General features: G+C 49.9%; 1 protein-coding gene across 4 annotated transcripts in view; it reads left to right on the top strand.

The window, feature by feature from the left end:
- APPBP2 (amyloid beta precursor protein binding protein 2) overlaps positions 1-27617 on the top strand; it is a 1587742-nt gene that overhangs the window by 166412 nt on the left and 1393713 nt on the right. For all 4 annotated transcript variants that reach the window (XM_069615072.1, XM_069615071.1, XM_069615073.1 and 1 more), the window contains one exon: positions 22911-22999. In XM_069615072.1, the coding sequence (XP_069471173.1) occupies positions 22911-22999 (89 nt within the window). The remainder of the gene's footprint in view (positions 1-22910; positions 23000-27617) is intronic.

Raw genomic sequence — 27617 nt, 5'->3', positions numbered from 1 at the left:
AGGCTCCATAGGCTTGATCCTAGGAGAGCTTTGAGCTTTTATGTTTCTCGCATGTCCCGGGTCAGAGTGGACGATCAACTCTTTATTGGTTACGCTGGTAAGCGCTTGGGGCAAGCTGTAACGAAACAGACTTTGTCCCGCTGGATTATTTTGGCCATCTCGGAGTGTTACCGCTTGGCGGGCAAGGACCCTCCGGCTGGCTTGCGGGCCCATTCTACCAGGGGCTTGGCTGCATCTACTGCCCTGCAGAGGGGTGTTCCTATTCGCAACATCTGTGATGCTGCCACCTGGGCTTCAGTGCATACATTTGTGCGGCATTATTCCCTCGATTCCATCAGAGGGCAGGATCTGGCCTTTGGCAAGGCGGTCCTTTGCTCTGCTATTTGATTGGCTATTCTAAATTTTGTTTCTAAATTCTTTCCCTCCTCCTTGATTTGGTACTGCTTTGGGAGTCTGTCATAGATATGGAATACGTCGGAGGACCCAATCCCCTCGAAGAACAAGTTACTTTCTTACCTGGTAACGTTCTTTCGATGGGATGGTCCGACGACGTATTCCATATCGCTCCCGCCCTGCCTTCCCCGCTGCAGAATTTCTGTTGCGTTTGCAGCTTACGTTCCGCAAGGCTTTGTGTCGGACTGGCAGTTGACTATTGTCACACGTTCTGGGGGAAAAAACTACAACTGAGGCTACTGGCGTCGTGCGTCCTACTTATCACATCGGATGACGTCGGACGTCGGAGGAGATCCTCGACGGCGGCGCATCGACGTCATCGACGCAGGACGCAGACGCCGAAAAAGTTTCCGAAGCAGCACAGCTGTGGTGATTACTGTCATAGATATGGAATACGTCGTCGGACCATCCCATCGAAAGAACGTTACCAGGTAAGAAAGTAACTTGTTCTTCTGTTCTGTATGGGTTGAGTTGCGTATAAAGGGAATGGAAGAAGGCAGTCGCGTCATGGTTGGGTGCATAAGTGCTGACCAGGCATACCTCTTTGCCCTCGATGGAGCCGCACACCACCACCATCCTGCCCTTGTTGTCTGTTTTAGTGCTAGTCTGAAAGGAACAATGGGGGCAATCCAAATCAGAACCCCTCTGGCGTAGGAGGAGTAAGCCGAACCTATTATGGTGCCACGCCAAGTTTTGGCCAGGGCTTCCACTTTCTTGGAAGTTAAGTGAGTCTCTTGCAGCATGGCGATTCCGACCTTGCCTCTTTTCAGGTAGGTTTGGACACGCCGTTGTTTAACAAAGCTGTTCAGGCCTCTAACGTTCCAAGTAACGACCCTTATTGTGTCAGCCATAGGCGTTGTGTGGTTTATTGTATGTAACAGGTGGAGCTCGAGGTCTTGGTGGTGCTGCATTGCGTGTGAATGGTTTCCGTGGTCTCAGTATTTCCCAGTATATGTCCCCAACTTGTGCAGAAACTCCCCTAATCCCACCCTCTCCCCTTAACTGTGAAATCCCCCAAACCTAGAACTGGCCCAGCGAGGTTACCCTCGTTATGACTGTCCCGTTTCTGCTCCGTCAGACCGTGCATCGGTCTCCAGGTGCCCTACGGGTGGGTATATATACCCAAAAGGAAGAAACGTTCCAGGGGGTGGAGTGAACTTGGACTCCGGGTCTCTGCATGGAGGATCCATTCAGCTGTGTAGAGGTTCAAAAAAGTATAGTTCCCACCAGGATGACAGGAGTGTTATCTCGGTCTCCGCTTCTTTTCCTCAATATCGGGGATCTGTAAACCGTCCATCCAGTCCCTGGCCTGAGCCGGAGTGTCGAACAGGTGAGCCTTATTATTATTATGCAGCACTTTAAGCCTAGAAGGATACAGGAGCATATAACGCAGCCCGGCGGCTTTCAATCTGGCCTTCGTGTGTATGAACTGCGCTCTGTTCATTTGGACCTGAAAAGTGTAATCAGGGTAAATGGCAATTTTAGCAGAGTTCCGTTGGATTTGGCCACCTGCTCGGGAAAAGGCCAGAATAACTTCTCGATCCCTGTAGTTGAGAACTTTCGCTATCACTGGCCTGGGTGGGGCCCCTGGTGGTGGTTTCCTAGCCAGGGATCTGTGGGCCCTCTCGATGGTGAGGCCTTGGGAGAGTTTTTCAGCACCCACCTCGTGTAGCAAGAGGTTCTCTATGTAGTTAGTGGGGTCGGAACCTTGGGAACCCTCTGGCAGCCCGAGGAGACGTATATTGTTCCGCCGAGCCCTCCCTTCCGCCTCCTCAGCTCTGTCCTCCAAGTTTTTGACCCTTTGTTGAAGCTCATCGACGTCTCGAAGGAGGTGAGTTTTGGATTCTGTGTTTTCCCGGACTTGTATTTCAAGCGCCTCGGTTCTGCCGGCCAGGGAACGGATGTCCTGATGCAGGAGGCCCAGGTCTGTGGCAACAGCGTCAATTTTGTTTTCCATCGTTGCCTGGAAAAGCTTGATTGCTTCGAGAATCTGTGTGTTACTAGGCTCTGTATCCGCAGCTGCCGTGGGGTTAGGTTGAGCGTCCGAGGCCGCCTTGTTTGTGCCCTCGGGCTGCAAAGGTGTCCATCGTGGTCTGGCGCTGCTTGGGCCTGATGTTTCTCCAGACATATCGTTGGCGCAGGGCCTCACCACACCAAGAGTGCCGGGAGCCCGCCGGCAGCAGCTGCGGAGGGGTGTCTCTTGTTGCTGCCGCAGGACCCACAAGGCAATGGTATGAAGCTGCAGGGCAGCAGGCCAATTTCGGAAAGCAAAGGTTACCTCAGTTTCAGCGGGCGCGCTGTGCGCCAGGCGGCCCTCCCAGTTGTCGGCTGTGGAGCGGGAGACGAGCCTGGGTGGTGGGGGAGCACGGGCCAGGTGTTTTCGCCCACAAAAAAGCAGCCGGGGTCTCAGCGCCCCAGAGGGGCAAGCCCGAGTTCTTGTGTTGCCGCCAGCGGCGAATTCAGAGTAATGCACAGGCCCCATGCACCCAGCCGCCAATGTGTATGTCCAGGCTGGTCCACCCTCGTGCCCGCCTACCTCCGCGGCGCCGGCCGGCCACCGCTCACGCCCCTCGTGACTATCCAGGGCACACCACAGCCCAGTCGCGTGCCGCAGGCGCCGTCCGGCAGGGGCGTCGGGGTCGGTCCTCTCGATCGATGAGCGCAGCTTTTCCGCTCTCTCCTCTAGGCCCGGCACAGGTCGGTAGCCTAGGATCCTCTTCCCCAGTCGGTGGGCAGCGTCCTGGGTGATCAGGGCGTGGGAGCTGCCATTTTGAATCCTCTCACAGATACTTTTCGCACGCCGGGTAAAGGCGTTAGCCGTCACTTCTCCGCCTGGGAGAAGGTTCGAAAGGTTGCTGGAGAGGTTCTGCGTCAAATGGTGCAACTTGTAGGGTTCGGGAGCACGTTAAAGACACTTAAAACAGCTTATAATGGCACATCAGCACAGAGCTCTCAGGAGACACGTCCGCTCTACATGGCAGTTGGCCACGCCCCCCGGGATTTGAACCTTGTTCTGAAATTCCTAGTGGGTGCTCCATTTGAGCCTTTACATTCTTGTCCTTTGAGACTGTTAACCCTTAAATCTGTATTTTTAGTTGCTGTTACTTCCGCTCGCAGAGTAAGTGAGTTGCAGGCACTTTCTGTTAAGCCACCCTTCAGTGTTTCATAAGGACAGGGTTGTCCTTACGGTTCGTCCTTCCTTTCTTCCGAAAGTGGTGTCGGAATTTCATTTAAGCCAGAAGGTCATTCTTCCGGCATTTTATCCTCATCTGCATCCTGGTAAGGAAGAGGAGAGGCTCTATAGGTTGGATCCTAGGAAAGCTTTAAGTTTCTACATTTCACGCATGTCCCGGGTCAGAGTGGACGATCAGCTCTTTATTGGTTACGCTGAAAGGCGTTTGGGACAAGCTGTTAGTCTAGATGGATTATCGTGGCAATTTCTGAATGTTACCGCTTGGCGGGTAAGGACCTTTGGTAGGCTTACGGGCCCATCCTACTAGTGGTATGGCTGCCTCTACTGCCCTGCAGAGGGGTGTTCCTATTTGTAACATCTGTGAAGCAGCCACTTGGGCTTTGGTCCATACTTTTGTAAGACACTACTCCCTAGATTCTAGCCATGGGCAGGATCTGGCCTTTGGCAAGGCGGTCCTACTCTGCAATTTGATTGGGCATTCTAAATTTCTATATTCCTTTCACTCCTCCATATGCTGGTACTGCTTTGGGAGTCTGTCCTAGATATGGAATACGTTGGAGAACCCAATCCCCTCGAAGAACAAGTTACTCTCTTACCTGGTAACGTTCTTTCGATGGGATGGTCCAGCGACGTATTCCATATCGCTCTCTCCCTACCTGCCCCGCTACCGAATTTCTTATGCGATTGCAGTTTGTTTCTGCAAGGCTCAAGGCTTTCTGTGGTCATACTGGCAAAAGATTGGTGCCACCCGTTCTAGGGGAAAAAACAACTACTGAGGCTACGGGCGTTGTGCGTCCTACTTATAACATCCGGTGACGTCGGCTCGACGGAGGCCCTCGAGGACAGCGTATCGATGTCATCGAAGCAGGACGCAGACGCCGAAAATTTTCCGAAGCAGCACAGCTGTGGTGATTACCTGTCATAGATATGTAATACATCGTTGGACCATCCCATCGAAAGAACGTTACCAGGTAAAAGAGTAACTTGTTCTTCTCTCTGAGCCAGCGCGATCGCTGCACTTGGCTTGCAATTCCGTGTCTCGCTCCCTCTGCTTTAATTCCACTTTTAATTGCTACACCTAATCACATTCATTGTCCAAACTGCATTGTAACTTGCTAATACCTTCACTGTCTTTCCCTTGCATCTTTATGGATCTGTCTAGCAGGAACCACAGTTTTGCGCAGTCTGATAATGCGGTTTTTCTACTTTGTGCCTTCTGTCATTCGGAATAATCTAAGGAGACGGACCCGCACAATGCTTCCTTCATCAAAAATATTTTCAAATGCCGCCTTTCCTACCTCTGTGGTAATTCTGTTTTTCGATATTGTCACATTTTCTGAGGACCAAACTGCATGGGCATAACACTTTGCCTCGAGGTAATCTGACAATTCAGAAAACAGCCTGAATCTGGGACATGACGGCACTATTGCCAATGACACAATAGTGAGTCAAAAGAGCACACAGTACTGCATTACCTCACAGCACTAATTCATTTAATGAGTGCACAATATGGTTATACTTGAGGATTCAAGACCACCCCCAGTAATTATTTGTACTCCTACATCCCGTCCCCTTTCCTTCATACTTTTGGGACATTCCGTCCTGTGGGACGGGACCAGAGCACTTTTTGTAAAAAAGCATCAAATTGAAAAATGTGTCCTTCTCTTTTTAACATGGGGTACCGCATGCGGCCGTAACCCTGCCGTCCTTAGCTCCGTCCTGCGCATCGCCCTTCAGTCTTTTTCTCTGCACGGTCTGGGCTGGACGCACTTGCATCAATGGGAAGATCTTTTTTCCTTCCCGTTGTCTTCTGCGGTCGCGTAGTCCTCCGTCTATGCCGGATCGTTTGGGATTTGCTACTTGTTCCTCTTGCAAACGTCTCTTCGCTAGGACGGATCCCCATTCTCTCAGCTTGGAGTGTCTGGAACCGGATCACCATTGGGACTCGTGTTTCTACTGCGACTGACTTTTGGTCCGGGCACTTCAGCGTTGTCTTTGTTGGTGGGAGGAGATCTTCCAGTGGGTTCCTCCATCGCATTTCCAACTTCATCGACGGAAAGAGACACCCGGTAAGTTCCTTACTTTTCAGGGCACCCCGGCAGGGGCACTCCTTCCCGGGGTCCTCCAGGTCCGGGTGGGACTTCAAAAGCTCTGCTTCCAGGCTTTTCCCTGAGGTGCCTCGCAGGCTTAATAGGCGTACCAGGGTTTTCTCCAAGGGTTTCCGTGAGGGCCTGCCTATACGGATCTCGTTCACTGATCAGGTGCTAATAGCCAGCATAGTCGTGATGAGGTGTTGGGTACCGTAGTTCGTTCCGAGGTCTCCTTGTCAGGAGCTTCCCACGCAGACACCGGGGTGTGCCCTGAGGCCTCTGTGTACCAACAGAACTGAGAGGCCTGTTAAGACCTTGTCTGTGAGGTGGATTCCTCAGCTTTCCCGCACTTGCCGAGTCACCGGTTTTGTTGAGGGGGCACAGGGAGAGGTCGTCGACCGTAACTCCTGTTACCGGCATTGCAGAGGTTCCTCCTTTGGAGGCTATTTCAAGGGATAGGATGTCGAGTAAACATCCAAGGCCCTATAGTACCAGCTCTGCCGAGGATCCTTTTGTCAAGGCTAAAATTTCATTCAAGTCCCCTGACCAGTCTGTGGAGTCAACTGCCTCATCTACTCGTATGACGCAGTTCTCCTCGGATGTTCACAAAATGGCAGGCCTTCCCGCGTGGTCTACGGTGGCCATTTTGGATTCTTCCCTTCCACCCATGCTATCGACGGTGGGTGCTGGGATTCTTTTCGGTGGACAACCTTTTCCACGTGACAGTTTGAATCTGTTCTGCCCTTCCTATGACTGACGTGCTCGGATGCCACTACCTCATTCGGTCTCGCTTCCTCCTACATCTGCCCCATTGGTCTATGTAGACCTGGTTGGTGGCAGGTCCTCTTGGCAGCCCTCCTCACTACGTTCGTGGGGTTATGCTCCTCTTGAGAGGCCTCTGCCCACTCCAGCTCCTAAGGTCTTGGCAGAGAATGCCTTTTTTGGGAAATTTCATAGTCTAATGAACTCTGATCCCATGAGGGAGTACTTTAAGGGCCTTTTTAGAGATATCTTTAGAGAAATCTGACCTCAGACTCCTTTTCCTGCCTCGGCAGTTCCTGTCACAGCACATGTCGCTCCGGCGGTAGCACCTCCTTTGCCTCCCGGCCCTCGTCCTCTTCTGCCTCTTCCTCCTTTGTCACCAGTGGACAAGATTCCAGAAGAGCGTGATGTCAGTCTGCCGCCAGTCGCGTCGCAGCCAGTGGATCCAGATGCTCTAGACGACCCTTTGGCAGATCAGGATAGTGAGGACCAGCCCCGCTCTGTCCGAGCATTTCACGACCGGGTACTGGACATGTCACTCCTTGACATACCAGTGCCTGAGGCACCCGCTGCGCAGGAAGGGGTGCTTTTGGGGGCGCTAACCTTGTCTCCAGAGGAGCGCACCGGCCTGTTCCTTCAGAGGGACATCATGGGCGAGGCCCGCAAGGTCTGGGATAAACCCCACACCGGGCTGCACATAAAAGGATTCACATCTCAGAGGAAGTTACCTTGGCTTCCTGCCCGCTCCCATCCTCGACGGTGGTAGCGGCCGCCACTCTGCAATCTAAGCCGGCCTCTGCGTCTTCCGCAGCTGCGGCTCAAGTTCTGTCCAAGCAGGACAAATTGCTCGATTCCTTGGGCAAGAAGATTTTTCAGGCTAACGCAGAGCTCATTCTGGCGGTGGTGAATATGAAATTGTGGAGAGATTTGGCTGACTTCCAGGAGTTCATTCCTTTTGACAGGCTAGAAGACTTTAAATGCGGCTTGTCAGATGCCAGGGTGTTGGCGCAGGAAATGCTGGAGGCTGCTGCGCACCATGTTGACACCTCGGTTCGTGGCCTCATGCTGGGGGTGGACACCTTGTCAGGCTTGGCTTCATGCAACAAAGTTTTTGAAGGAGGTCCAAGTTCTGGACCTGCCTTTTGATGGTAAAGAGGTGTTTCATTCTTCAGTGGATGATGAGCTCACCAAGACTAAGCGAGCATGCCAACTGCCTAGTTTTGTCGCTGCTCATGAAGGCACCAGTCAAAGCTGAGATATGGGCCCTATCTCGATCCTCTTCAGGCGTCAGAGGGTTCCAAGAACTCAGGTCGCGCAGGACTGATACTCCGGCGGATAACTCCCGCCAGAGGCAGCAACGTGGCCAGTTTTTATCTCGGTCGTCGGCCTCCTCTTCAGGGACAGGAAGTCTCTCTGCTTAAGTCTGCAAAATGATATTTTTTGGCACTCACACGAGACTGGGTGGGAGGACGAATCTCGGCTCATCTGGAGGCGTGGCAAACAATCACTGACGACTGGTGGGTTTTGTCCTTCGCTTGGGTGGGCTTCTGTTTGCCCCTCCCACCCATGCCACCCTTCAATCCTCCCTTTCAGCAGTCGGGGACGACCTCCCTCAGAGCTGAGGTGCCGAAGCTTCTAGATCTCAGGGCGGTGGAACCCGTTCCCCTAGTGGAACCCGTTCCCCTAGTGGAACGAGGGGAGGGCTTCTACTGTCGTCTGTTTATGGTGCCAAAACCCGACCAAGCTAGCATGCGCACCATTCTAGACTTTTCCCAGTTTAACCTTTCTCTTCCACCCTGCATGATGACAGATCTTCTATGGTGGTGGTCTTCCAGCAATCTGTCCGTGGGTGCGCCTTTTCAGGAGCCCTCCCCTCAGGTGACCATTACGACAGACTTCCTCCTTATCAGGTGGGTTGCAACGATGGATCATCTTCAGGTTTTCGACCTATGGTCGCCGCAGGACAGACAATTTCACATAAATGATCAAGCTCTTGGCGATTTTCCTGGCGCTCAAAGCTTTCAAGCCAGGGATTGTGAACAAAGTGGTCCGCATCCGCACGGACAAAACGGTATCTATGGTTTATGTCAACAAGCAGGGGGTACCAGGCCACCTCCCCTTGTAGATCTACCCATTCAGATTTGGGAATAGGCCATTCAGCACAGTGTTGGGCTGTTGGCGATACACATTCCGGGACAGCTGAATGTAACGGCAGATTCTCTCTTGGCGATCGTTGGTCAGCTACAAGTCAGAGCTCAACACAGAGATCCCCTCCGACCTTTTTCACTATTGGGGCACTCCAGTAGTGGACCTCTTTGCGACCTCATCAAACAGTAAACTTCCTCTTTATGCTTCCAGAAACGGGCTCAGAGCCTCTTCCCTGGGGGATGCTCTTAAGATTCCGTGGCCCAATAGAAGGGCCTACGCTTCCTGCCTCTTCCTCTAATTTTTCAGGCGCTATGCAAACTCTGCAACACATCGAATTGCACTCTCCTGTTCATAGCCGCATAGTGGCCGGCCAGATTCTGATTTTCGGAGCTTTAGCATCTATCCGTCTGCTCACTGATCAGGCTTCCGCTGATTCCCAACCTGCTTCACAAGAGCGGTCAGCAGATGTGGCACCCCTCCCCACAATCATTCAGCTTGGCGGCCTGGAGCCCGAGTTCAAATCTTTAGAAAGATTCAATTTGTCAGCGGATAATATGCGTATCATCCAGGCAGCTAGAAAACCTTTGACCAGGTCTCAGTATAGGCGCAAATGGCTCTGTTTCTGTCACTCGTGTTTAGCAAAAAAGCTGGACCCCAGAAAAGCTGCCATCGACACAGTGCTTTCCTTCATTTCTCATCTGGCAGCTTCGGCATGCATGTCTTGTCTTGCAGGACTTATTTGTTGGCTATTGCCGCTTACCTGTCTTCAGACTCTTGTTGTTTTTCTTTGACAAACCTGGTCATTAAAAGTCACTTTGGAGGTCTAATGCATCTCTATCCACCTGTGCGTAATCCACATCCAAAATGGGATCTGAATGTGGTTCTTACTGTTTTATGCCATAAACCCTTTGAGCCCATGGCTACTGTGGATTTGAAATTCCTTTCATGGAAAATGGCTTTTCTGATTGCAGTGACTTCGGCAAGGCGTGTAAGCGAGCTTCAGGCCTTGTCTGTAGAACATCCATTCCTCACCTTTCACAAGGATAAGGTTGTCCTTCGGACCAATCCTTCTTCCCTTCCAAAGGTGGTATCTGATTTTCATCTGAACCAGTCTATTTCCTTACCAGTTTTCTTCCCAGAACCGGCCTCAGATGCCGAGAGGGTTTTGCATAATTTGGATGTAAGGCAAGCTCTTGTTACGCTCACTTGGTATCCACAGGGACGCCACTCAGCCCGGGTTGGTTGCTGGTATCTTCTTCCCAGTTTTCCCAGTGTGGTGTGCAGAGGATGTTCTGCCTTGTTGTGGAATTGGGCATGCTCTCCGACCTGCCTTCTTGGCAGGGGCGCGTTGTCTTCTGTGGGCGTGTGCGGCCAATTTACTTCACTGGCGTGGGCCCGTTTGGTGTCTCCCAGGTAAGTCTTATTGCAGCAGTTTTGTATAGCGTTGTTATTCTTGCATGCCTTTCTTTGTATAATGTCTTTTTTCTCCCCTAGGTTTGCGGCGCTTCAGCGTGGCGAACTGGCTGAGTTGGGCCTCGCCGGTAAATGGCTCGAGATGTGCTCTACAATGCGGTGAATAATGCGCAGCGCTGCCTTGTCTTGCCTTTGCTAACCTGTTTTCTTCCTTCCTTACAGGTCGCAGTGTTTCTCCAGCGTGTGTGGAACTCTAGAGCGGTGCCGGCCGGGAGGCGACCAGCCAGGTAAGCTTCTTGTGCAGTTTGTGGTTTTGTAATGTCAAATATGCCTTCTCTAATATTGTCCTTTCCTTTCCTCTTTTAGGTCTTTCGGTCCGGAAGGTATGCGGAATCCAGAGGAAGCTGTTCACTGGAGCTGAGAGCGGATAATAGGATGGAGATTGTAGGTAAGATGCTGCTAACGATGTCCCTTTTGTATCCTTTGCAGGTTTGCTTCTCCGAGGCTCGTGGGAATCACAGGACAGGGTGAGCGTCACGTTGCAGTCTGCATGTAACGCGAAGCGTGTTTTCTTGTTCCGGTGTGGTTTAAATAGCCTCAACAAAGTTGTCCAGGTAAAGTAGTCCCTAGGCCACCACACCCAAAACACTATACCACATAGCTTGGTTCCTAGAAACCAAGCTATGTGGGTGCCTCCATGTTGGCTGAAGGCCCCAAATGAAAAAAAGTAGTCCCTCTTGCACACATGTTCTTCAAAGTGTATCAGCCTGGCGCCATAGGCGCCAGGACTGGCCCCAAGAGAGCCTTGGGAGTGGGTGCCAGGCCTTCAAGACCTTAATGGAGACCCGAGCCCTGATCCCACCTGGCAAGTGGGCTGGCCAGTGGGGGTCTGCGGTGAGGGTCGTGACAGCTCTTAAGTTTTATTTGGACAGAGCATCTAATCTTCGGAGATCTTCTCAGTTCTTGGTGACCTTCTGTGACCTGAAAGGAAAGCCGGCCTCAAAAGCATCTATCTCCCGATGGATTGCTTCCTGTATCTGATGCGTATACCATTCAGGACCTTCAGCCTCCGAAGGGAATTCATGCCCATCTTGTGCGGGGCAAGGCAGCTGCCATTGACTTCCAAAAATATGTTCCCTGGGAAACCATTGCCAAAGCAGCTACGTGGGCTTCCCCATCGGCTTTTGTGAAACATTACTGCTTAGACCTGAGCTCCAGGGCTGATGCTCAGTTCGGTCAAGCTGTTCTCAAAAACCTCTTTCAGTAAAGGAGTTCCATCCACCTGTTCTCCTGTAAAGAGTGTTTGGTAATCTCCCAAAAGTATGGAGGAAAGGGGACCGGACGTAGGAGTATAACAAAGTTACTCACTGTAGTGACTACCTTAATCCTAGTCCATAGTCGCCTTTCCTCCATACGCACGCCCGCCGTCCCTTCTAATAAGTATCCTCTATTATTGCTTAAATGGTCTCAGACCTGGCAATGGAAAAGGACTGAAGGGCGATGTGCGGGGTGGAGCCCCACATAAAAAGAGGACACATTTTTCAATTTGATGCTTTTTTACAGAAAGTGCTCCGGTCCCGTCTCACAGGACGGAATGTCCCAAAAGTATGGAAGAAAGGGGACTATGAACTACGAGTAAGGTAGTCACTACAATGAGTGTTAGGCAGAATCCTGTGCAGTTCCCTTAGGGAGCGCTACAGGTGAGAGCAATAAATCCCCTTTGGTATCAGTCTGTACCACAAAGATTTAGTTGGTAGCTGTGGCTGAGCCGTCAGACTTATCTCAAGAGGGAGATGAGCAGTATTCAGGGTTTACACAATAGGCTTCCAGTACTATGGCACAAGGAAACACTGACCAAAGCTTTGTAGTAAAAAAAAAAAGTGTATATATATATATATATATATATATATATATATATATATATATATATATTACACTTTTTTAGTAAAACACATTTATCACAGTCATCAAACAAGTTAAAATAAGTCAATGAGAAACATGCATACTCCCTAGTTAAATTGTAGACCAAGTGAACCAGAGTGAAAACTGAGCAAAATGGCACAGTGAAAACCACACACAAGGGATACTCTAGCAATTTCTCACAAGGGATGGAAACCACAAGTTATACAGAAATATCTTCTTACACACCCTAGCAACACTTCTCATAAGTTTGTGAACCAGCTTAAGCAAGGCAGTGCATCAGTATAGTAACTACTTAAATGAAAACGGAGCAACATGGCATTTCACAAGGTTTAAAAGTGGGAAGGAAAGGGTGGTAATAAGAAGTAGGTGCACCAATACAGTCCTAGTTGAGACGCAATCTAGAGAAGGCAGTTCTAACAAATTTAGTCAGTCAGTAGGCCTGGGCCAGAGTCGGTGGTACAGGGCAAGGGCCCAGGAGCAAAATGTTCTTGTAGCTGCAGTCAAGTCTTTGATTAACGATTTTGAAAAGGTGGATGCAGAAGATGAAAGACGATGTTAAGAGAGATGGGCGGCCAACCCAACAGGTAGGTAAAGGATTTAAAACACCTTTAGCTCTACCGCGAAGAAAGGACGGCCTGGTGGAACAATGTACCTTTAAAATGAAGTGGCGGTTGTTCCTGGTAGTTCCTGCAGTTCGGGGATCCAGCTGAGGAAGAGAGGCTCTCCTTGTGGAGTAAGGTTTGAGTTACTGCACTACCCAGGGTTGAAACCAGCCGCGGTGCTGCCCGAAGAATAAAAGGTACGCTCCTTTAAATTGCGGTCCGTTTGGACTGGTGCATGGCTATCCGGCCTCTGAGTACAGGGTACTGGCGATTCAACCAAGGCAGGTCCAGGAATGCGATTGGCAAACTGGTTGGCCCCACCAGCTCAAGGGAAGAAGGTTCTTGCAGATGAAGATCTTCTCTCGTCGTGTGGAGAAAAGTGGTAAGACGCTGCAGCAGGGCTTCACTGGTGGTTCAGTCATTGCAGATCTCTTTGGCTTCTCTCCTCTTCGCCTTCTTAGTTCCAGTGGCGACGTCTTGCTCTTCCAGTCCTAAGGACCCTGCTTTTATGCGAAAAGATCCCCATTCATACAGCCTAGCTGTCACTCACACAGTGGAGTGGTCATCTTGGCGGGAGATCCTCCAGCCTATCGGGATAGAGTGCGACATGGGTTGCTGAGGCAACCCTGTCCAGGGGTCCTACTCCCCCCTCCCACACAATGGACACACCCCAGACTCTGTGGCGGCGAAAGGAGGGCTTCTTGGCAGAAGCCTGCCAAAAGGACGAACAAAGGATCCCCGACCTGGGTTAGGAGTTTAGAGAAAGACACGAGAAAGAAGTTGTATTAAAGTTCTGGCAAATAAAACCTACTGGAGTAAATTTAATATTAAAATGCACCGGCGGTATGTTAGAGGCTGTCAGTAAAAGTTGTAGCCTCGAACAATGGGAAAATCCCATAGGAAAATATTTGCGGTTGAATATTTACGGTAGTAACCACTGCCACCAGCCAGAAACTTTTGAGAGAGGGACTGTACGGTACCCTCTCGAAAATGCACATAAGGGAAAAACTATTAACCCTTTTCAAGTACTTCCATATTTAGATGGTTTGTACTGGTCTAGTTCATAAAAATTGACTAGTAAAGTCAATTTGGACTTTACATGCCCTGGGAGACAGTAGTCAGTCCCAGGGTATGGAGTCTGTTTGGGGGTCGCTACAACACCCCTGTCACTGCACGGAGGGTGCTGTGTAACACAGGTGAATAAAGATGGTTCCTATGGAGGTGAGAAAAACCCCATGGGCATTAAACACAAAAATAGCCTAGAACACACATAGCAAAAATGCCTAAGAGTGGGAAAAAGAGTCTCACTCTTAGCAGGAGAAAAACAAAACCCTTCAAATCCAGCAAATCTGCTGGGGGACCCTATAGGTAAGGGAAATTAGCCATATAATGAGAATTCTCCCTAGCAGTGAGTAACTTTAAGTTTCCCTGCCTATGCACCAAATCTCTAGGATATATTTTGGGGTTGTATCTAGTATGTTGTGGTATTTTTGTGGTATTTTGCTGTACTTTGCTATGGTAGTGTTTTTATAGTGGTGAGACCAATGTCCGAGTACTGCCTAATAATTATTTCACCAGGGTCTCTAACAATAAACTAATACTGGGCTTGGTACACTCTCAACTGCTTGCAATATCTTATGTACAACACCCCTTTTATGCCCCGTTGCTGGGTTTCAAAATAAATGTGTGATTTCACATCACAAAATAGTCGTACTCACAGACACACATAGCACCTCTTAAAGGCTTAACTCCCACAAGTAATTCATTTACCTTACGTTTTACCACAGTAAAATAGGGTTACCACCTGTTAGACCTCATTCTATGTGTTAAAAATAACTCTGACCATAATAAAATGCTAGTCCAATTAGTTTCTTCTTGGTCATTTTTATATTTTATAAAATCATAAAACGGTTGTTTTCTGCTGTACTCCTTTACATAGACTTACATTTAGACATGGATCAAATACATTTCATTAGAGCTTGCACACATAAATAGCTTTTCTAATAATAAGCTTTAGTTACACATTTGTTGGCTGGCTAACGCACGGTCTGATGTAACCTTGAATGTTTCTCTCATACAATTCTTGGCAGCTATAATTCTCATCTTAAAGCTTGCTTTAAAGTGGGCATCCACGCAAAATATAGATCGTGAATTACTTTAAGAAAACAAACCTATTTCTGTCACACAACTTGTAAGCCTTTCTCACGTACATTACACGCTCCTCAATTACTGTTATATTTACCTTGATTAAGCTGGTGATATTCCCAGACTCAGCTTGGCAGTAAATCCTCTCCCAGCCTTTATGCCTGCCTCGCATAGGGTCAACCCAGATAAGGATTCTCGAGACTTTGCAGTTCTTCTGGGGATGCCAACCCGGGAGAGAGAGAGAGACCCAGCCCACCACAGTCAGCTGGCAAGCACTGGACTCACCCTGCCCAGGAAACAGCACTTCTGCCTCCTTCCTCAGTCAGTGCAAGAATAGGAATGCCTCTCTAACTATGTCTCAAACACTTTTCATAACGAAGCCTGTCATTCAAGAGCACCTCCCCTTGATCAGATCATCCCACTAACACATCTCGCGATTTCCTCTCTGCCTTTCTTTGTGCTAACTGCATTGCTGTAGAGCAAAATTATATATAATTATACTTATTTCTTGTGCTTCCTGCTCCAATAAAATGCAATGTAAAGACATTGCATTGTATTGGAGCAAGCGCACATTCAGAACCATCCTGCATGTTTCCCATTTTCAGAGCAGCATGCATTTTTCTCACTCTGCACCCAGTTTATATCATGGACTAATTTGCACTGAATGTTATTATGGGAATCTGTTACATGTTAAATGTGGTTTGGTTAATTGGTATATTTCACGTTGGTATTCTTTTTTTTTTAATGCTGCTCTGCCCATCAAAATAGCATCATGAAGCAAAGTGATAATTTTCTAGCATGTGCTCTGTGTATTGGCATCTGTTTAAATTCAGCCTGAGACTCCTACTTGAGTTCAGCAATGAGTCTCACACCGTTAGCCCTACAGCTGTATAATACTAAATAGTTACTGAGTAAGCTACCTCCAAGAGCCTCCTTTAAAATACTTGCATGTAATACCACAGACTACTGTTAGTACCACAGACTAATCCCATCACGTAGATTGGAGATGAAGCAACTGCGCATCTCTTGTATTACTCTGGGGGCAGCATTTTTACATGTTGGTGATTTTACTTATTTTCTTTTTTTTTTTTTTCAGGTCCACCCCTTCCTTGTTTTTATTTATTTTTTTAAACTTTGATTTTTATTAGCATTTTGTAAAACATAAAACAAAACAGAAAACAGGGCCTAACTGAGGCCCCCCTATCCCACTTCACCTCCCTTCCCCTCCCACCCCCCTCTCAATGTCCAAACCAAACATCACAGCAAAAAAGAGATCAAACTTTCACATATTGTCATAAATCTTTGGAGCGCCGCAACTTGTGACCCTTTCAGTTACTGGCCAGAAGCCGACCTCCCCCCAGGCCGTGGGGACCCCCTGATTGGGTGCTGTCCTTCACTGCGGTGGTCGCGCCCCAGCTACCCGGGGACACGGTTTCGGGGCTAGTGGACATCCCATCCCCATGCCTGCTGGACCCCGTACCATTCAGCGAGGAATGAGCTTGTGTCATTGTTCACGAATGCAATCAGTTTGTCCATCAAGAACATGTTCTTCAATTTTTTGGTCCAGTCGTCTTTGGAAGGGGTTTCCGGGCTCTTCCACCTCTGGGCCAGGGCTACTCTGCCTGCTCTCAACATGGTTTCCCACATCCTAGGGTACCGGTGAATTTCTGTTTCCTCCGTGGGGAGGCCCAGCAGCATGGTCAGTGGGTTGAGGGGTAGAGGATCCTCAGTTACCTCCGCTATCCACACTCACCGCTTCCAAATAGGTTTGTATCTTCGGACATAACCACCACATATGACCTCTAGTCCCCAACTGGCCGCAGCCCCTCGGGCATTCCGGGGATACCCCTGCGAACATTTTCGAGAGTTTTACTGGGTCCCTGTGCCACCCCTGCAGGATTTTAAAATTGTGCTCCATATCTGCGGTAAAGAGATTGCCATGAAAAGATATCTTGAAAATGCGAGCCCAAGCGTCCTCAGTTATCTCCTCTCCCGCCAGGTCACTCCAAAAACCCCGGAATCCTCACCTAGCCTGGAGATTGTGAGTATTTAAGACAGTGTACATGCGGGAGACCGCTCCCTTTCTAGAGGTTGCTGAGTCAAGGAGTTTCTCGAAGGGCGTTAGCTGTCTCCGCAGGTTGGGGCCCCACGCGGGGTCGTTGAGGATGTCCTTAAGGCGGAGGTATTCGAAGATGGAGGGGGTCACGCCTCCCAGACCGTCCCGGAGGTCCTCATAACTCACGAATTCTCGCTCCCTGAATAGCTGGCCCGCCCATTCCAATCCCGCATCTGACCAACTCTGTGATTGTCTGAACCCTCTGCTGCCCAGTTTCAGGGGGGGCCCCCCACAAAGAGGTCATGGGGGACGGCCACAAAGAAAGATGTGCTGTCCGGGGGCACTCCCTCCAAATGTCCCAGAGAACACCCAGGGTCAGGTGGGATAAATCTTGCTTCGGGATCGCTCTGCGTGGAGCCCACAAGAGGTCACAGACTTTTAGAGGGTGTACATCCTTGTCCTCTAGGTATGACCAATATGTCCGTAAACCTTCCTTCATGTGTTCAAGAAGGACCCGCAGTTGCACTGCATGATAGTACAGTTGGAAATCCGGGAGACCAAAACCCCCCTCCTCTCTCGGAAGCGTCAAGGTGGCCCTGCCAATTCGCTGTGTTTTCCCCTGCCAAATGAAATCTCGGACCCCCTTGTGTAGGTCTATAAATGTTTGAGCGGGTACTCTGGTAGGGAGGGCTGTAAAGAGGTACAGAAGCCGAGGCAGTATGTTCATTTTGACTGCCGTCATCCGACCGTACCATGAGAGGATCATTCCTCCCCATCTTCTCAGATCAGCGGCGATCTCAGATAGCATGGGTTCGTAGTTGGAGGACCCTAGTTTTGTTAAATCCCTAGTGAGAAGAACCACCAGGTATTTTATTTCGTTCTTGCTCACCGTTATCCCGTGAAACCTAATCAGGGGGTCTAGTGCCGGGTCCACCAATCGCATCGGAAGGAGGATAGACTTGGCGGTGTTTATTTTTAGGCCTGAGAACCTCCCGAACGAATCAACCAGGGTCAGGAGGGGAGGGACCGAAGAGCCCGGGTCCACCAGATATGCCAAGACATCATCTGCAAATAAGGATAGCTTGAATTCCACCTCTCCCCTACTGATTCCCCTGATGTCTGTGTGGGATCTAACCGCTATGGCCAAGGCTTCAATCGTGAGGACTTACAGAAGGGGGGAAAGAGGGCAGCCCTGTCTAGTTCCTCGAGTTAGGGGGAAAGAATTTGACAGCACTCCGTTCACCTGGACTCTTGCTGTAGGGGCTCTGTAAAGAGCGGCGACCCAGCTCAGGATGTGCGGCCCAAAGCCCATTCGTTGGAGGAGGGTCATGTATCTCCACTCCCCTCTGTCGAAAGCTTTTTCCGAGTCTAGGGACAGGATGCATGCCTCAAGATCAGAGTTTTGGGCGAAGTGAACCAGGTCTATCGTTTTGCGGATATTATCCGATCCCTGTCTGCCCCTAATGAAACCCACCGGTCCCCGTGGATTAGTTTATGCATTATCCCCTCCATCCTCCTACCCACCACCTTTGCCAAGATCTTGACGTCTATATTAAGCAGCGATATGGGTCTATAGGACAAACACTCCCTCGGGTCTTTTCCTTCCTTAGGGAGGACCATTCTATAATGGCTCCCATCATGGTGTCGGGGAGAGTGCCCCCCCTCCAACACGGAGTTGAAAACTTTCGCCAGATGTGGAGACAGGGTGGATCGGAACCTCTTATAGAAATACACCGAGAAGCCATCCTACCCCGGGGAAGTCCCCACCCTCATACCACTAATCGCCTTTTCCACCTCCTCCTCGGTCAGCCGGCCCTCCAGCCCCCCTGCCTGGTCTCGTGAAAGGGAAGGTATCTGTATGGAGTCGAGGAACTCTTCGATATGGGCATTGCCACCATCGTATTCGGAGGTATATAGTCTCAGAATATTGGCGGAAGGCTTCACTTATGTGGGGGGTGTCGAATCCCATTGTGCCCCTGCTGTCCCTCACTCCCTTCACCATTCTGCTTCTCTGGACCTCCCTCAGTTTCCAGGCCAGAATCCTGTCCGCTCTGTCCCCCTTCTCATAGTATTTCTGTTTGACCATTTGGAGGCTTTTTTCTGTTTTATGGAGGAGTAGGTTTTTCAATTGGAGCCTGTAATCCTCCAGGGTGGCCATGCGGTCACGCTCTAGGGTTCGTGCCGGGGAGCCCCCCGGTTGAAGGCGCGCTATTTTTTTCCCCTCCGAGTTCTCTCTTGGGTCTCCCTTTCCCTTTTCTGTTGGGAACCAATTTTTTTGAGCACTCCTCTAAGTGTTGCCTTAAAGGCGTCCCAGAGAGTGTGCATGCCCACCTCCCCATTGTCGTTAAGCTCAAAGCACTCTGTGATGGCCTCCAGAACCGACTGGGCATGGACCTCGTCTCTCAAGATGGCGTCATTACATCTCCAGCGTCCCCTCCGTTCTCTGCACCAGTCCCCAGCCAAGGTCACCCTGACCAAGTCGTGGTCTGACCAGGGGACGGGATCTAGCCTGTAACCCGCTATGTGTGGTCGGAGTACCTCATCTGCAAGGATATAGTCTATTCTGGAGAAGGCTTTGTGGGTGGAGGAGTAGTATGAGAAAGCGCGAGTCACCTCTCGGGGGGTGGGTAACGTGTCCACCAGGTTCAGGTCGTCATTCACCCTTTGGAAGCAGCGGGACGTGGCATCTCCAGCGGGTCTGAGGCTTGGGGCCCCCACCCGTTGTCTATCCCTGGATGGGTCTAGGACCATATTAAAATCGCCCCCCACCACCAACGGGCCCTGGACAAAGGTTTTCAGTCTTTCCCCCGTTCCCTCCCAGAATAGGGCCTGGCCCTCGTTCGGGGCATATACAACCGCCAGGGTTATGGGTGATCCTTGTAGGGAGCCCCGTACGAAAAGGTAACGGCCTTCGGGGTCCCTTAGGATGGACTCTTTCTCGAAATTCAACCCTCTTGCGATCAAAATTGCAACCCCTCTTTTCTTCCCTTTGTGGGACGCATAGAAAGTTTCTTCGATTCCACCGCCCCGCAACCTGGGCTCCCTCCCCCTCGCCCAGTGTGTCTCCTGCACAAAGAGCAGGTCCAACTTGGCCCTCCAGAATTCCCTGCTGATTAGGGATCTTTTCGTGGGGGTGTTGAAGCCCCGCACATTCAAGGTTCCCACCCCTAGGGCCGGTCGGTCGTCAGCCATAAATGCTGTCACCTTTCCCCTTGGTCACCGGTGTCACAAGGCCGCTCCCTCCCTGCTTACTGTATTTTCTTGTTTGGATCTCTTTGCAACGTTTCCCCCAACGCATTCCCCACCCTAAAACCCCCAACCTGTGAACAAACCCCCACCCCTCTCCCCGGCGTCCAGCCATGTAGTTTTTCCATTTCTGGGTTGTTGGCTGGACCACCAGCCGATTCCCCCTCGGCCAGGCGTCATATCCCAAGCTCGCTACCGTGAGCCCCCCCCCCCGTCTTCCCTCTCTTCTCTCCCCTGGACCTCCTATTTTAGTTACTCTCCCGGGCCCTGGTTGGTACATCGTTCAGTTCACAGTTTTGATCCCCTCTGTGCCCCCTTATACTTGCAGTTCAAGGGGGTGCAGCAAACCAGGCATCTCCAGTGTCATTCTGCATTCTAAGCCCGATAATCTCTGTGGGGACGCTGGTGTCCCCCCTCTGAGTAGACCCGGTCGTCCTCCATTGGCGTTGGTGGTGTGTTTAGTTTCTTGAACTTTCTCGCGCCGGTTTTTCTCCTTCTGGGGTTGAGCTGCCCGGGGATGCCCCCTCTGAGCGCCTCCGGACCAAGTGGTTCCCTCCGGAGAGAAGGGATATCCCTATCTGTAGCGGACCCCTATCTCTTTCAGCTGTTGTTAGGGGCGGCACATCCTCCGTTTGGCTAGGGTGTAAGCAGAGAGGTCCTGAAAAATGGCGATCTGTGCGCCATTATAGGTTATTTCCCCCGCTTTCCTCGCGGCCTCTTGAACTTTGGCTTTCTCCGTGTAGTAGTGGAAGCGGGCCAGAACCGTTATGGGGCCCCCCGCTCTTCCCCCGGCCCTGTGTACCCGGTCAAACGTGAGTTCCGTTGTCATTTCCTCAGCAAACAAGAGGGTGATGATGTCTCTCACCACTCGAGTCAGTTCTCTCTCCGTCTCACCCTCCGCCTCCGGAATTCCATAGAACCTTATATTGTTCCGCCTCTCCCTATTTTCGTAGTCGTCCATGATCCTGGCTCTTTCTTCGTCCCTCTTCTCCAAGGCTGCGAGCTGTGTGTCATATTGGATTTCCTGAGATGTGGAGGATGTTTGATAGTTTTCCATTTGTAGGACCCTATCCTCAATTTTGTCTACCCTTTGGTCCAGCTTCTCGAACTTATGGGCGATGTCGGATCTCATTTCTCTGATCTCCTTTAGGATGGAGGCGAAGCCCTTTTCCATCGTCATTGCGGGTTGGCCCGCGGGTTCCGTGTGGGCCATAGCGCCGGAGACGGTGGGGGCCTCTGTTGTGTTCGGTGTTTCTTGGAAGCCAAACATTTGCAGGGCCTTCTTCCAGCTCATGAGGGGTTGGTCCTTTACGCAGGGTCCGCTTGATCAGTCCATAGTGCGTCTCGCCCGTGAGTTTTTTTGGTCGACGGGATGTCCCCCGCGGGGGGAGCTGGGGTGGCCCTTCAAGCGGGCACACGCCCCGCCAACTGGGGACGGGGGCCTCTCACCTGGGTCTCGGGCCGCCTGTGAGTTCAAGGTGGGCCGGAGGTGCAGTGGTGCGGTGGACGCCGGGGGTGTGCGTCAGTTCACTCGGGCGGCGTAATCGTGGGGTCTCCCTCCGGGGCTAGTGTGTTTATTGCCCCCCAGAGGGTATGCTGCGCTGACCCGGAATGCTGCGGTTCTCCGGGACTTGGGATCCGGTCCTAGTTTATGGAGGGGGAGTCCCCCGATCGGGCCTGATGGGCGGGAGGGGGCCTCTGGGCGGGCACTCGCCCCACCGGGTCCCGGCGGGGGCCACACACCCAGGTTGGCCTCTTTTAGGCGTTGCAGTCCTGACTGGATGCCTCGCGGTGTCCTCTCAGGGTGGGGGCACGCCCGGTATCCTCTGGGCCTCCGCAGTGCTCCCAGGTCTTCCTTACCGTGGGAGGTGGGCTGAGTCGCCGTGCGGTGTCGGGCGGCGCCCACCACCTGTAGACCTCCCGTAGACCTCCCTGGCTGTGGGGTTGGGGGTCCAAGGCTGGCGGGCGGGAGAAAGAAAGGAGGCCGCCTCCTCCCTGCCGGGCGATCCGCAAGCCTCCCTCTGGGGCCTGTGCCGGCACCCGCGCCTCTCCGGATGGGGCGGCACTCTTTTTACTTGTTCCGGCGCGTGTCACACGCGGCCTGCGCCTTCTTCGCCCGGGGTGCGCAAGCGGCCCACGCCCCTAGGCGGATGCTCCGGGTTCCCCTTCCGAGCGCCGCCTCAATGGGGGACGGGCCACTGCGGTGCCGGAGGACGGGCCCACCCGTCTCCTACTCCTGTGACGGGCGCGAATGTATCCTCGCGGATACATTCGCGGCCGCCCGGGTCCTCTGCGGTGCTCCCGCCGCCAAGTCCGCGGTGCCTGTTCTCAGCTCTCCTGGGGTCCTCGGACCCCGCTGTTTCGGTCGGTGGGGGCCCTGGGGGTTCCCCCGCACTCCAGCTTCCTCCCTTGCCGTGGGTGGGGTCAATCCCTCTTACGACCCGGCTGTTGGAGGAGCACGCGACATGGGGATATGTCACAATCAGCTTACTTCATGTATGTTGCATTGCTACCAGACATGCATTGTGCAACTTTTATTGACATTTGCCACAAACAGTCTGTTCGGAGTAAATAAGTATGTTTTGTGCATCCCAGAAGTTCACTGTACTAGTAGGCAAGTTGAAAGTATCATACAAATCTTACTTGTCCTTCATAAAAATGACTAGATTTTGCCACTGGTCGAGTAGATTTTTTGAGGCCTGCCCATGGTGGTTCTCCTTTGCTGTTCCTTCTTATGTTCCTTCACTCTGCTCTGCACACAAAGGAAGTACACTGTATAAAATCCAAAGCATTAGCTTTATCAATTTGTAAACATACTAATTTTGTACCCTATATATATTGTACATTGAAAGGTTTCAAGAGATTTTAATTTCTTTCAGCTATATCAACAAGGCCGTTTATGTCAGTTGGGCAGTGAATTTTGCGAATTGGAAGTATTTGCCAAGGTTCTTCGAGCATTAGATAAAAGGTGAGTTTGCATCTTGGCCCTTTTGTGTTCTAGTGATGAATACGTGATCATTTTTCATTTATTGTCAATTTTTCCTGCATCTCCATCATCAAACTTGAACCGCAAGAGCTGCTTGTCTAGGCCTAGTGGATGTTTTAGTAGCTTGTAGGTCTGCCTGTAGAGCTTTACTGCTCAGCCAGAGCTGTTGGGTTGAAAGAAAAGCATCTGATTATTTTGTTTTTAAATTGCTAATGGTTTAATTAAATCTTTGCACTATTACAATATAAAATCATACATATAATTACAGTTGCAATAAAAATGGCAGAAATGTAAATATCACAATAATATAATAGTAGTTCTTTTCATATATTACTAAACTTTTTATAGTCTTAAATCCTGTTAAAAGCCGCATGTTTACATTCTGCACACTAGAAGATTACTTCTGGTTGGATCTTCCGAGCAGCTTTGAGTGATTTCTTTTTAGAATGGATCTCCTCCTTGCCCCATTGCATGGTGGCCCGCACCATTTTGACATCGCACAGCAATGTAATCGGAACCTGGTGACACAATCCGGTCTCAGTTCTTTGTCAGAGGGTAGGTTTCGTGCCATGTTCATTATTGTTTGACACTCCTCTGTACGTATTGGCTTTAGGGCTTCTCAAATGACATACAGGTTTCATGAGTGGGTTTTGGACAGCTCGTCGATGCCGAAGTGATGCAGATCAGCATCACAGCCTGATGGCTGCTTCAGTCATCCACTGGCCCCATGTCAATAACTGCTAACGAGAGAACTATAATAAACATAATGTATGCACATATCCAAATATTTTCAGAATCAAGTGATGATTAGTAGAGGACAATACAATAACCTAATTGGTGACAGTCATTTTACTAGTATGTTTATAACCATGTTAATAACTGGGTTCGACATTGAGGGGAGGAGGGAGCTATTTAGTTCCTACTTGTAGCCTAGAAGAGCCTGGCTTTCTTGGTACCAACAGCTACCGGGAGCTACTTTTGGCCCCCCAGTCCAACTAATTCCAAACGAACGCACCTCTGCATTTGGGACAATCTATAAATAAGCAAAGCATCAGGACACATCTATATGACGTTTAAAGCATAAGGGGTCATACAAAATGAGCAAAAAACATTAAATTTGCATCTTATGTTAGATTTGCAGAATATTATGTACTAGCTCTTGGTTGCGCCTGCTCACTGGTTGCTGGGTATTGAGACACACCGGACAGTGTTCTCCCGCCCACTACCTCCAGGATCTTACATTTAATTGGCCAGTATTTCCCCAATCCCAAAACTAATCCAACCTACTCGCCCACAGCCTTTATGCTGTATTTCCAATCTCCTCCCCATCTCCCCCTCCTCATGTTCAATAAATACTGAGGCAACTTAAATCAATAAATATTACCCATAGGAATAACATGGGGAAAATAAGGGTAACTTGCCCTAGGATGAACCCAAGCTGTCCAACGAATAGTCAGGCAGGGCCAGGCATTCCCTAGTAACTATTCACATCGGACTCCACTTGAGAGGTCTTTTTGTTATAAAAGGTGTGGTTTCATACAAAATGATCGAGTAGGAGAGCATGCAAAAGAGTGAGTTGGGAGGAGAGCCGAGACACCAGAGCTGCCATGGACCAAAGGCCAGAGACCGGTGTGAAGATGCTGTGGAGCAGGCATTTTGCACGTGCATAAGCGTGGCGAAGAAGATGTGTCTCCAGGGAGCCACAGAGAGTTTGCGTATGGAAGCCGAGGGGCGTGCTGGTCTCCTGCTGCAACCGCGGATGCAAGTGCTTATTCGCCTGTGCCGGGGAGACAGCCCAGGAGTGTCTCTGAGGGGCTGACAGCGAGACCCTGACCTCGGAAAAAAGAACAGCTGAGAAGCTGAAGCACAGAAGTCTGCCCATTTGGTCTGAAAGCATTGCAGAGCCGGGCTGTGAAGAGCGCTATACAAAGTGGCATGTGAAATGCGTAAGGAAGAGGACCGTGTTAGTTAAAGTATTCCAGTGAAGTTAAAGGACTGACTTCAATGATGTGAAGTATTAAGGGCCGCCCGAAATTAGAGAAGCACACATGTATGAATTAATGAGTGAAATAGAGGCGGACATTAAACTGTAAGTGCAAAAGGGAGCCAGATGCCCACGAAAAAGATGCTAGATGCACAAAAGTGTAAAAAGGGGCAAGTAACCCACAGAAAAGGTGCAAGAGGCACAATGCAAACTAAAGTGTAAAAGGGGCCAGAATCCGTGGAGAAGCATGCAAGTGGCACGAGCAAGAGGAGGATCAAAAGACAGTGCAAGTGTGCATAGGAAAAGGAAAGGAAGGACAAAAACTATAAAAAGTAAGAAATCCAGAGAGGGGCAAATGGGTCAGAGTGGTCGCGCTGAGGAAAACCAAAGAGCTTGGCATTTTCGAAAGCCTCTGATTCTACCCGATGAGAGAATGATGTATAAGAGAGACTTTATGTAAAGTAACGAACGACCTATCCTGACCAACTGAATTGGTGGTTTGAACTATACGGGCCTAAGCTTGAGGAAAGGGGCCCTGGGAAACGAAAAAGGAACTGTTGTGTATGGTGTTATGTTTTGAAAGCTGGAAGAGGCCTGAGCTTTGGGGAAGGAAACCCAGAGAGGCATATTTAGGAATCATCTTTGCGACATTGACCAAATTGAACATGGTAAGATAATTACCTGAAACCAACTCTGGTTTTGTCATTTTTGTTGAACCACCACCTTTTGAAAAAGACTCACATTTTTGTACAGCGTGAGGGCAAGCATAGGTTTAGACACAGATGAACTTTTATTTTGGATTATTAGACAACGGCCATTGGAAACATCAGTTAAGGCAATCATCTCTTTTGAGTTGTGGCCAGTCAGGCATTCCACCAACCCCAGAACCTTACTAAATAAAAGTTTTAAAACAAATGCTTTTGAGTCTATCTCTCTCTTGATACCATACCTGTCTCTCTACCCAGGAGCTGCTTTTTGCTCCTGCTGATCTAATCTTAACTTCGACCCCTGCAATAAGGTCCCCTTTACTGGACATTGTGTGGCTTTTTAGCAAAAACGTTACACTATGCATGCTTGCACTTACAGTTGTGTCTTTCCCATTGTAAGTATGGCCCTGAAGAACCCAGCATGTGAAGCACGGTTGGCTCAAAAGCTAGCACTAGATAAGGACACCCCTGATGCCATGGGGTTATTTGGCAGCAAAGAAGGTACGTTGCTAAAGTTGTGTTTTCTGCTGCCCTGCACTTAAGGCCATTGTCCTTGACCTCATTTGGGATCTGTAAGTGGATATGCAGCGGAAGTGGCAAGCTTGTGCTTGCCGCTCTTTCTCTAGATTAACATCTTAAAGGGACAGTAGAATTATGATGTACGCTATGTTAATCAAGCCTTAGTGCTGGTAAGGCAGACAAGCGATTGTAAAATGATATTTGTGTAGCCAGTTGTATCCACCAAGCTTGGCTTAAAAGAACTAGGTTAATTAAGTTTATGGGAAGGGGATGACACAATAAATTATGATATTGGACCCGAGAAAGATTAAAAAGGGGAGAGGTCTCCTGAACTGGGAACTGAAGGAGCACAGGGTTGAACTGGGGGTAGTGGCTGCTGCACAGCGGGTGTGCTAGGGTGGGGGGGGGGGAGAGGGATGTTGCCAGCAATTGGTCTGAACACTGGGGGTGAAGGTGCTGCCGCTGAATAGACCGGCTGAGGGACCCACAGCTCTGCACGCAGAATGAGTGATGATTGTAACAGACCAGAACATTTTCAAGGGGAAGGGATATGTGCCACAGGCAGTTGAGACTGAGAGGGTAGGTTAGGGTACTGCCGTTTACCAACACTACTAAAAAAAACTAATCCTTCGAATGGATTCTCTTCCCACGTATTCCTCATTTTATGATATTCGTATCCAGCTTCAGCTGCTTCGGGCAAAAAGAAATTCTCGCCAGCATGCGCTGTGTGTCGACACTGTTGACCCAATGTCCCTTGAGGGCCCCCGTCTTGGTTGACGTCATCGTCGAGTCCATATAAGACGCGCAGCGCTCGTTGGCTGCAGTTCAGTTTTTCTGAGAATGCAATGGCTTCGAGAATTACAGCGTGCTTCATTTTTCTTGAGAAACCTGTTTTGATATGGCCTCGTCTTCGACGCCTACTACTCGAAAGACTGGCTTAAAAGTGCCTAAAATGTGGTGCCAAAAAATCTATTACGAACCTGCATAAAATATGTATTTGGTGCCTGGGCGTTAACATGAAACCTCAGACTGTTGATCTTATCAGTCAATGACTGCTAAGGCCCTAAAAGAGCATGCAGCTAAATTGTCAGTGATATGACAGGTTATTTATAAAGGTTGAGTCCCTCGAAGCACACGACGAAGCCTAAACTGTTGATTCCATCGACGCCGCATGCATTGACGCCTTAGACGGCGAAGTCGTCGATAGTAGCCAAGTCGAAAACATTGACGCCAACAGTTCAGGTGTCGAAGAGTTTACCTCAAAAACCCATGGAAAGGGAAAATATCTATGAACCCTTACCAAAAGGACTTTCAAGTCACTAACCTCTATTTATGAGGGATATGAAACACCGGATGAGAATGCACCTTTTGGCCTTCAATTAGATCCTCC

Source organism: Ambystoma mexicanum, chromosome 9, assembly GCF_040938575.1.
Source record: "Ambystoma mexicanum isolate Mex_15411 chromosome 9, UKY_AmexF1_1, whole genome shotgun sequence".
Classification (NCBI taxonomy): domain Eukaryota; kingdom Metazoa; phylum Chordata; class Amphibia; order Caudata; family Ambystomatidae; genus Ambystoma; species Ambystoma mexicanum.
This window is presented reverse-complemented; position numbering and strand designations above follow the sequence as displayed.